This window comes from Elgaria multicarinata, chromosome 3 (genome assembly GCF_023053635.1).
Source record: "Elgaria multicarinata webbii isolate HBS135686 ecotype San Diego chromosome 3, rElgMul1.1.pri, whole genome shotgun sequence".
NCBI classification, from domain to species: domain Eukaryota; kingdom Metazoa; phylum Chordata; class Lepidosauria; order Squamata; family Anguidae; genus Elgaria; species Elgaria multicarinata.
Window position 1 is genome coordinate 112,548,996 of NC_086173.1, and position 10,921 is coordinate 112,559,916.

The 10,921-nt window shown below is 44.2% G+C and overlaps 1 protein-coding gene across 1 annotated transcript in view; it reads right to left on the reverse strand.

Annotated features, from left to right (window-relative positions):
* The window catches only part of TKT (transketolase), a 45,635-nt gene extending 39,086 nt beyond the window's left edge, over window positions 1-6,549 (reverse strand). The window contains exon 1 of the mRNA XM_063121270.1: window positions 6,332-6,549. Coding sequence (XP_062977340.1) covers window positions 6,332-6,438 — 107 coding nt within the window. The 5' untranslated portion in view covers window positions 6,439-6,549. The remainder of the gene's footprint in view (window positions 1-6,331) is intronic.
* Between the last annotated feature and the right edge of the window lie 4,372 nt (window positions 6,550-10,921).

Consider the following 10,921-nt stretch of genomic DNA (forward strand, 5'->3'; position numbering starts at 1 on the left):
TTTTCAATACAACTGTTAAAGATACAGGAGCCCTGTCCTCCTTGTCATATGGTCACCCTAACTCAAGCCATTTAAGCCACAGTGGGTTGCAGTGCATATGAGTGACAATTTTCAATATTCAAGCCATATTGCGGCTTGTTGTGTCATCCAAATCAGGCGGGGTGGATAGTTAGGGCCATATAAAAAGGAGAACAGGGCACCTGTATCTTTAACAGTTGAATTGAAAAGGGAATTTCAGCAGGTGTTGTTTGTATATACGGAGAACGTGGTGAAATTTCCTCTTCATCACAACAGTTAAAACTGGAGGCGTCCTGCCCTCTTTTAAATCTGGTTACTCTGATATAGCTCCTGCACTTTAATCGTTGTAATGAAGAAGGAATTCCACCAGGTTCTCCATATATACAAACGACACCAACTGACATTCCCTTTTCTATGCAACTGTTAAAGATACAGGAGCCCTGTCCTCCTTGTCATATGGGCACCCTAGGATAGTGCAAGGGTTAAGCAAACCTCACAGAACCAATGGCCCATGTAAAGATTAGTATTAGGCCCAAGGAGAGCTGGGGAGGGATTAGACCATGGACTGGAACTCCCCAGCTAATCTGCACTCCAGCCAGCCTACCAAACAGCTGTTTGAGCAAGCCAAACATGACTGGGATGGGATGGGAAGGGAAGCCCACAGGGCAAGTCATCCCTACACAACTTCCCAGCAGCTAAATCATGCACCTCTTCCCCCACCCCTGCAGCTAATTGGAACAGGAAAGGCACCAAACATCTGAGCAGACAAGAGGGAGGATATCAGTGTGCAGGGAGGAAATTTTAAACCTCTCTATCCACATATGCTTTGATGGGGGAACGTGGTGTGTGTGTTCCGTGTGCATGAGAGAGTGTGAGTGAATGGGGGAGGCTAAGTGTATGTGTGTGTGTTGTTATGTGTTTGAGAATGGGGGGGGGTATATGGGGGCATTAGCCCTGGACATGCCCACCACTGGTATCCAGGGCCCAACCCAGCCCCATATGCAGCCCTCAAGGGCAAAAATGTTGCCCACTCCTGAATTAGACTTTATGAACCTCCATCTCTGCTCCTTGCCATTATTGCAATACTGTTTTAAAAGTGGTCCTGTGCTTTGAAGTATCATCTCACACACACACATACACAATCTCAACATAAGACTCTTGCATTGTTCCCTTCTCTTAGAGACCGAATCTATCACTCTATATCCTCATGGCCTCCTTCAGACAGAGCTGCCATTGACATCACTGAGAATCTGAAAATAAAACAGGAACCACCTTGATGTTGTAAAAGAGTAAATATAACTATTGCAACAATACATGGGCAGTAAGAAAGGCAACTTCCTTCAAAGGAATCACAGGGTTCTGCTTTATGGTTAGGTGCTTTCATTTCAATCATTTCCTCATTTTTTCCATCTTACCTCATTTATCACAAGTGATATCCATCAAATAAAACTTCATTGAAAGAGTTGTGCCAAAACGACAGTTTAATTTAAGGCAACACAGCTTTTAAGAGTACCTAAGAGCTGTGGCCAAAGCCGAACCATGCTGCTGTCCTCGACCAGAGGCACAGTCAAAGGACAAACTGCCTCTACTCATAGAATCATAGAATAGTACAGTTGGAAGGGGCCTATAAGGCCATTGAGTCCAAAACCCCTGCTCAATGCAGGAATCCACCCTAAAGCATACCTGACAGATGGTTGTCCAGCTGCCTCTTGAATGCCTCTAGTATGGGAGATCCCACAACCTCCCTAGATAACTGGATCCATTGCCATATTGCTCTAACAGTCAGGAAATTTTTCCTGATGTCCAGCTGGAATTTGGCTTCCTGTAACGTGAGCCCATTATTCCGTGTCCTGCACTCTGGGAGGATCGAGAAGAGATCCTGGCCCTCTTCTGTGAGACAACCTTTCAAATATTTGAAGAGTGCTATTGTGTCTCCCCTCAGTATTCTCTTCTCAAGGTTAAACATGCCCAATTCTTTCAAGTCTCTCCTCATAGGGCTTTGTTTCCAGACCCCTGATCATCCTCGTTGTCCTCCTCTGAACCCCCTCCAGTTTGTCTGCATCCTTCTTGAAGTGTGGTGCCCAGAACTGGACGTAATACTCAAGATGAGGCCTAACGAGTGCCAAATAGAGGGGAACCAGTACCTCACGTGATTTGGAAGCTATACTTCTATTAATGCAGCCCAAAATTGCATTTGCTTTTTTATTTTTTTTGAAGCTGTTTTACTCATTTAACTCCTCTTCAGTTTAGTGCTCTGAAGAAAGGGTTACATTCTCTACAGGGAAGACTTGAAGCTAGATCCAGATAAAATAGAGATAATGGCAAGAGGTTGGATTGCGAGATCTAGAGAGGGGCATGGCATGGTTGAAGCGAGTTTACAGTTTGGGCATAGCCAACTGTGGATCCAGATGTGCTGCTGGATGTTCAGTTGGTGATGACAATAATCACTGGCGCTTTTTATCAGCTCCTTCTGCACCCTGTCTGGGAGAATCAGATCTTGCCACCATCCCCTCACACCTGTCTTGATAAAGTCAAGGATCAACCATGGCAGCATTCTCCAACTCTGCACTCTCCAAATGTGCTGGACTACAATGCCCATCATCCCCAGAAAGCACAACCATTTGCCATTCTATCAAAGGATTATGGGAATTGTAGTCAAACACAATGCACTCTGTTCAGGGCTTCCCTTGAAGGTCGTTCTGTTGGGCTTAAAATTTGACAGTTCAACACTTGCCTTTTATATTCTTGCTATTTTGTTTTTAATGCATTTGTTATAAAGATGTTAACTGCTTATTCTGATAGCATGCTTACTCGTTCCCATCAACTCAAGGATTTAAAAAGCTCTGGGTTGTTGTGAGGTGAGAACTAGGCCATAGATTGCAAACCCACTTCAAACCATGGTTTCTGATTCTGGTTTGCTGGTCCATCACAAATCATGGTTTCTCAGTTCAGATGTTACACTGAACTATAGTTAAGTGTCCTTAACCATGGTTCAGTGTGACATGAGATTACGTGCATATTAGAGATGAGTAGAAGGAAGGGGTACAAGTCCATTGCTTTTCCTTTGATGTACTTCTTGGTCAAACATAGATTGTGACCATGGGTCAGAGCAGGAGTGGACAACTTGTGGTCCTCCATATGCTTTCACCTACAACTCTTATCAGCAACAACCATTGGCTAGGACTGATGAGAGTCATAGATCTGGGTCAGAGGATTTGTATCTGAGGGACCTCAGAACAGCAGGTGTGGTTGTGAGGCTCTAACATGCCGCATAAATGAGCTTCAGTGCAGAATTTTCCTCTAATCCTAAAATCTTCACACAATGTATGGATGCACAATGTATGGACTACCTTTACAGTCAAAAAAGACTGAAAGATGTACACAAACATTTCAACCTTATACAAAAATATAAAACTTAATCTTATAAAACTTTTTTTTTTAAAAAAAAATACAGCAATTTAAACCTTAACTAAATTTAAAGAACATACCAATATGTTCAACCATATAAAATAAAGAAAACTGCCTTAGCCAAACACAGTTCTAAAAAGACAGAGGGCAAAAGTCAGTGCTTGTCAGTGAATAATTAAATCAATCTTAAGTGTGGAAAAAAGGCTTCATTTTTGCATGAACAAATACTGAAAGGTATTTTCCCCCATCAATAGAATACAACCAAAGCTAGACGAACTCTGGAATCTGCAGACAACAGAGCCTAAAATAAACCCTGTCCAAGAGCTTGAATAAACTGCCCATTTGAAACCGCAGGCATTTGGCAAATAATCCCACTTTGGCTAGCTTGAAATTCTGCAGGCAATTAGTTACGACTGATGGGCACAAAGTGAAAAAGAATTATTTGCCTAAAGCATAAACTTTTTTCCCCCCATTCTAGTTGTGCATCTGCCAGGCATTCCTGGGTTCTCTTTCTATCATATCATAATATTTATAAAGAACCTATACAATACCTTATCCTCCATGTTAAAATAAACTGTCTATACAAAATGCTCATGCTTTCTGAATTTCTCATTTTAGCTGCTCAAACCTACATAAATGATTAAAACGGACAAGCCATCCTTATCTAGTAAAATACTTTTACACACATTACTTGCATATTTTTATATATATGCATACAAATGCAATCTCAAATCTTTTAGAAATCAGCTCTTAAAACCAAAAAACAGGACAACAAACTTGTCATACAACAAACCCTTTCCCTTCAGCATTTATTATTTATTTATTTATTACATTTTTATACTGCTCAACAGCCGAGGCTCACTGGGCAGTTTACAATTAAAACCATAATATACAAAAAAAATCAAGATTTAAAACGTAAACATTTTAAAATATCATAAAAAAACCAGAATAAGTTATAGTCCAGCGAAAGCTTTCTTAAAAGGTATGCTTTCAGGAGGTGTTTGAAAGATGTTATATTTTCCGCCTCCCAAACCGCACAAGGGTGGGTTTTCCGGGGGGGGGGGGTTATACACAGACATACAAACCTCCAAAGTCTTACAATTCTTATTCATTTTCACTTCCCACTCAATGTAAGATTATTATTATTAATAATAATAACAACAATAATTCATTTCTATACTGCCCAAAAGCCAAAGCTTTCTGGACAGTTTACAATATTATTATTATTATTATTATTATTATTATTATTCCATTTTCATACCAAGTCTTCTTGCAAATGACTGCAGCACATGGGATTTTTAAACTGGGACTTCCAGGTTTAATATCTACTGCTTTGCATTCAGCACAATCCCATATCTATTCGGAAGCAAGTCCTATGAGTTCAATGGGGCTTATTCCCAAATGTGAATAGGATTCCAGCTACTGGCTCCCATCCAATGAAAAGCGTTTACTCCCTTCTATGGAATCTTAATTCCCAAATGAGCAAACAGCATACATAAATCTCTTATCCAATTTGCCCACGGGAGCATACTAGAACAAAAAGAATTAGCATAGATCACATTTACTGTAATGTAGCTTTCTAAACTGAATTGTAAAGACTGCGCCTTCGATTCTAAGAAAAGCCTCCAGTAAATTGAACCAGCAGGTGACTGTTCAAACCGTTGAAACTTACAGCTTAATGAGGTTATTACCAAACCCAGTTTGTTCATTGCACATGTTGTGAAACATAATAATCGGCATCTAAAGACTATTTCAAAACGATATTTCAAAATAATCTTATCCCTAAAGGCAGCCTTCAATCATCTCTTTTGCAATTCAAGCTCGCCATACTTTTAGCTCTATTTTTCATTTTCTTTTAAAATGCATCTGTGTGCGGAGGGGAGATCAGCAACCCATTCTGGAAAAGTGGTAACTGGGCCAAGCTGCAAAAAGAGTAACGGCTTCAAGAGATACACCGTACTAAACACAAATACAATGTGTCTAGGTAGCGGTGCTGAGACATTCAGCTTGAAGGCAGACACATGGCTCAACGGATCAGACAGACAGATTTGCTGCAGAAATATTTCACAACCTCCTCGGCTGCCCATACATGGAGCACTAAGGGGCAAGACCGACCTGGGGCACAAAAACAGGTGAGGGGGTAGCAAGGGGGCCCATCCACACATTCGCTTCCAGTTCTCTAGATCGCTTGTAGCACGACTAGGGAGGAAAAAGCACGTCCGTCCTCGTGCTGCATCACGAGGAGACTTCAGCTGGGGGCTATCTTTAATTGCCTTGGGGAAGGAGGTGCACGAAGTGGGGGGGGCGAAATGCAGGTAAGGACCCCATTTGCGCTTGCTTCAGATGGCTGGATATATGGCTTTGATTTGCCAGAGGCGAAAGGAAAGCGAGTAGACGCTACCAGCTCGTAACATAGCCAGGATCCCGGGCCGGGAGGATCCAGCGCCCACACAGTTTGATCTCTCCGGGGAGCGGGGTGGGAGGCGGCACGGATCATCTAGGTCAGGCAGCTTGTCTCCTCCGCCGCCTCCCAGCCCCGGTTATGCGTGGAGACATGAAATAAGGTAAAGTGCAAACCGGAATGGGGGTGGGGTGAATGACTTAGGTTTGAGCATGTCAGACAAACTGCTTCCGCCATCTATCGATCCAGTCTTCGATCCAGGAATTAACTTGAGCCAATGCTCAGCTTTGCAACCTTTCTGCAAGCCTGGCTTGTCCCGGGGGCGGGGGAATAAGAGACTGCTTCTGAGCATGTGCTAAGTGTTTCCCCTTACCACCAAGTAAAGGCTGCCAGATCCCTCATTCCTTTCCAGAGGAGAGTGTGTGTCCCCAGCAGACGGGAGCCCCGGCACCTCTCTTGTGAGGAATTAGCCGCCACCTGAGCCCTCCCTCCCCTTTGGCTCACCCGGATCCGGCCGCGGTGGTGGCCTTGATGGAGTTGATGCGGAGCCGATTCGCCGTGTCCTTCAGGGCCTGCAGCTTCTGCTGGTCGGGCTTGTGATAATCCTCCATGGCGAAACAGGAACGTGGCCGGCAGCGGCTTCGGGTTACAGAGGCAGCGGGCGGTGCAGCAGCAGCAGCAACTAGCGCTGGGCAGGCCTGGGCACGGCGACTGAGGAAGGCAGGGCGGAGCCGCTCGGCCAAGTCCTGCCAGCCGAGGAGGGGCCAAACGCCAGAGAGGCAGGCGGAGCGAGGCGGAACTTGTCTGGGCGGGAAGCTCTTCCCTTGCCCCGGCCAAGTCCCCGCCTCTGGGCGCTGTCAGGAGGTGAATTCTTCCCCCCTTTCTCTCGGCCCCAGCGGCTGCCAAGGCGGGGGGGGGGGCGGGGAGAGAGAGGATGTTCCGAAGAGAAAGAGGCGAAGGACCCACACCCTTTTGCTCTCTCCCTCACCTGATAAGGTGAAGAGGAACGGAGCCACGTTTACTCAGTCAGAGGAAGAAAAAGCGCAGACTAGCAAGCAGCCTATATCCACCTGAAGAGCATCAAACTCTAGTGAAGCCTTCTTCGTACCCTCCTGATGTTTTGGACTTCCACTGCCATCAGCCCCAGCCAATATGGTTAATGTTGAGGAATTCTGGGAGTTGTAGTTCTGGTTCAAATTGGGAAGCTATTTTTTAAATGTCCCCAAGATACCCACAGACATCCATGGAGTAATGAAGTAATTGAATGTAGCTGGGATCGGGCACAGGTGTAGGTCCGCCCTCTCCCAAACCAGAATAGAGGACCCCAACCCCCCAAAAAACAGCCCAAGGAGGACTGAGCATGCTCACTGGCATGTGGGAGGAAAAGTGTGTGTGTATAGAAGGGAAAGGGATGGACTGACTGGAACCCTGAACAGAAGCATTCTTGTGCTTCAACATTTTTTTACTACTATTTTTATAATGCTGGAATTTTAAGAAATCTTCAAAGGCAGAGCTGCTGTAAGGAAAGTGTTAGAGTCATAGAATAGTAGAGTTGGAAGGGGCCTATAAGGCCATCGAGTCCAACCCCCCCTGCTCAATGCAGTAACTGCACAATGTTTCCAACTTTGGCCATTAGAGGTTTTAGAAGTGGGGATTTATGAACACACTGGTTTTCCCCTTCAGTGCTGCTGGAAGCAAAACTGGCTTCATTGCGGAAATAACTGGAGGGGGCAGGAAAAATATGCATCAATGGGGTGCTAAAGTATGCACATAGATCAGGGATGCACAGCTCACATTACCTTTGCATTTTTATTGATTCAAGAGGAAGCACTGCTAGTTTAACAACATTTTTAATCCTGTATGTTCTGTTTAGCACCCCGCCCCACTTACTGTAGCTGATTCCCTACTTTCTTTGCACCACCACAGTTTTGTCTGCACCTCCATCTCCATTAACACAATCTCAGATACAAGTTGTTGGCTAGTTGCTTGGCATAGAAGCTTGAGAGATACATTGTTTCAGTATTTGAAATTATGTGCTATCTTTTTAAGAAGTTCAGCCTATCACCCTGTGAACAGATGAAGTCTGGAGGACATGTATGATGGAATTGGACAGGGTCCAAAACAATCATGCCATGAGGACACAAATATCCAGTCATGTACTCAGGTCGGGTTTGGGCAAGATAATATAATCGGCCACACTAGATTGTGAGGTGCTCAATTATATTTGGAATATTTATCAGGATTAATCATGAATAAACCCCAGGCAGAAATCCACATACTTCCAAGGTGTTGCATAATTAGTGATAAGTGTGATGGTTGGGGAGTGCAGCATTACAAGAAATTTCTATGATCAGTTACTATGTCCTGAGTAGATTTGGGCCAAAGAATCTGCCCTATTGAGACTATAGTCCATATTGCCCAGTGTTGTCTCTCCCCCATGCCCCTTTGTCTGTTTTGTCTAAGGCTGATATTCACCCTGCCCAAAGTATTTGTCCCTTTCCTTTGGCTTTGTAAGGAATCCTGGACTTCAGATCCTCAGAGTTTTGATGATTCCCCACTGGCCCCACTAACTCTTGGACCATGCTGGCTGCCTTCAGAGGAGGGAAAAGCAAACTCACAGAGGGAGAAAAGGGGGTCATTTCAGGGGGCGGGGAAGGGAGGAGACTGGAAGGGCCAGGACACGAGCTATCCTGAGGCCTCTCCATCCTCCTTCCCTTCCCCTCTGAAGTAGAAAAGCCTATTCATCAAAAAGTGAAGGTTGGGAGGTTGGGGAGGCAATAATTGCCTATGCCACTCGTCCTGCCCTGCATTGGATGATTGGAAGCCTCTGAGATCAGGGGCTTCTGATCACTGACGGTGTAATCGATAGGATTACACTATAAGCCACAGAACGGGGGTTCTGTTATGGTGCCTCCTCAGTCCTTTCCCCCAGAAGACCCAGTTCTGGCTTCCACCGTTTTCACTGTTGCTGAAGTGACAACCAGCGTACAGCCTTTTTCAAGTCTCCTTCCCTCTGCAAGATCCCAGGAAAGGAATATTTCAGGAGCTGCCCTATCTTCTAGACGTCTTTTCCACAAAAATTGTAGCCTCTGTCACTCTATCTGCTTTTCTCTAGTGAGTGATTGTGTGCAGAAATAAGGTCTAACTTTTAATCAGGGTGGAAGACCTGCCACTTTAACACAGCCATGCCCTGGTTAACTGGGCTTCCATTCTGTGGTTCTCCTTTCTTCCTCTTCAGGCCCCACCCCCCTTATTTATTTATTTATTTATTTATTTATTTATTTATTTAAGTATTTTTATGCTGCCATTCAGCCAAAAAAGGCTCTCATGGCAGCTTACAAAAGTATTTCTTGACAGTCCCTGCCCACAGGCTTACAATCTAAAAGACATGACACAAAAGGATGGGGATTGGGAGGGAGGAGGAGGAGGGGGGAAAGGAAAGCAAATTCAGGCACTACAATCTTAGTTGGAAAGATTATGGTTGCTGAAATCCTCTAGGAGATCTGGGCAACACACAAGATAATCTCGAGTCAGATTCCAGTTGTGCACAATAAATATCTGGAAGACGAGACAGGAGGAAGTAGGGGTGGCCCTCCCCTATTCTCCCTGGTGACTTTGCACAGGTGGCAACTGCTGTCTTTGGCTGTAGCTAGAGATAAACTGCTATAGGTTTTCTTTGTCTCATCCATTTCTCCATCACCCACTTCTGTGCCTCTTTCCTTCTCCTCTCTTAAAAAGCCTTTGAACCCAGATTTGCCTAGTCCCGTCTAAGACCCTGTGGAAGTGAGAGATCTGACACTGGAATTACCAGCCCATTGTAACCACTTGAGGGATTTCTTTTCCGTTACTCTGTACCCTCAAGAATAATGGGGCAACTATGTTGCTGCTGTATAAACTGGCAGCTCCAGCTCATGTGGGTATTGATCTTCGGATAAATAACAATGTGTCTATTTTCTTGTTAACAGTTAATGTTGTTCCCAAGCCTTGTATAATAACAAGGCACACAAAGATAGCTAATTTAGTTTTCGCTCAGTTTCCAACCCAGCTCCAGTTCTTGGAACTCCAACTGTCTTAATTACTCTCAGAATCCCAACTCAGCAAAGAAGCCCAATCACAATGCAATTCTACTGTCAGTACAGTTCATTCCAGCAACAGATATAATCCGCTCAACAATAATAAAAATAACAGTTCTCCATTTCGCCACGCTGTCTTCTTCAGCTGTCCTGGAATCAGTCTGGCCCTTTGGGGCTCAGACCCACCATGTCAATCTGCAGCCTAGCCTTTCATGCACAGCACCCCTCGGTTTAGATACTAAGCCTTTCAGCTGACTTCCTGGGCATTTGAACCCTGTGTATGGATGTCTACAGTATTCATTATGTTTTCTGCCTTATATGCTTATGCTTGTTTCTGATTTATGAACTGATTAATTACATATGACAGCTCATATAGGGTGTAGTACCTACACATATAGGATATAGTACCAATGACTTGTGTGACTGTGCATCATTGGGACAAATCTACCAGGAATGTTAAAAGTTCCTTTAGATCCGTGTATCTCTGAATTTGCACACTCTTCACATGTTCAGAGAGGACACACTTATTAACAATGTTGACCATGTAACATGGCTGATTAGATACAACAGGGTGGAAAAATGAGCATCACCTCTATGTTATGCTTTAGAGAGAAACAACATTCTCCCATCTATTAACAGGCCTATGAGGCCACAAGTTTCCATAACAGGTGGGGGACATGCCCAAAACAATAGAAGTTTGGGATTGTTATTAGAGAACATAAAGAGACGTGGCTTACCTGTAACTAGGTCTTCAAGTGATCATCTGTGCATTCACACATATGGGCTCAGTGCCTGTGCAGAGCCTTGTATTGGAAAATAAACCTCTATAGCTGAGGTGTTTTAGGCGGGAACTTAAATTATTATTATTATTATAAATAATAATAATAAATTAATTTCTTACCCGCCTCTCCAAACTGGGTCTTGAATAGTGGGAGGTGATTCCTGGGCTGTCAGTTCCAACGCCTGCAACATCCTAAGGAACTGGTCATAAAACTGGCCAAGGTCCTCCATAGCTCAGTGG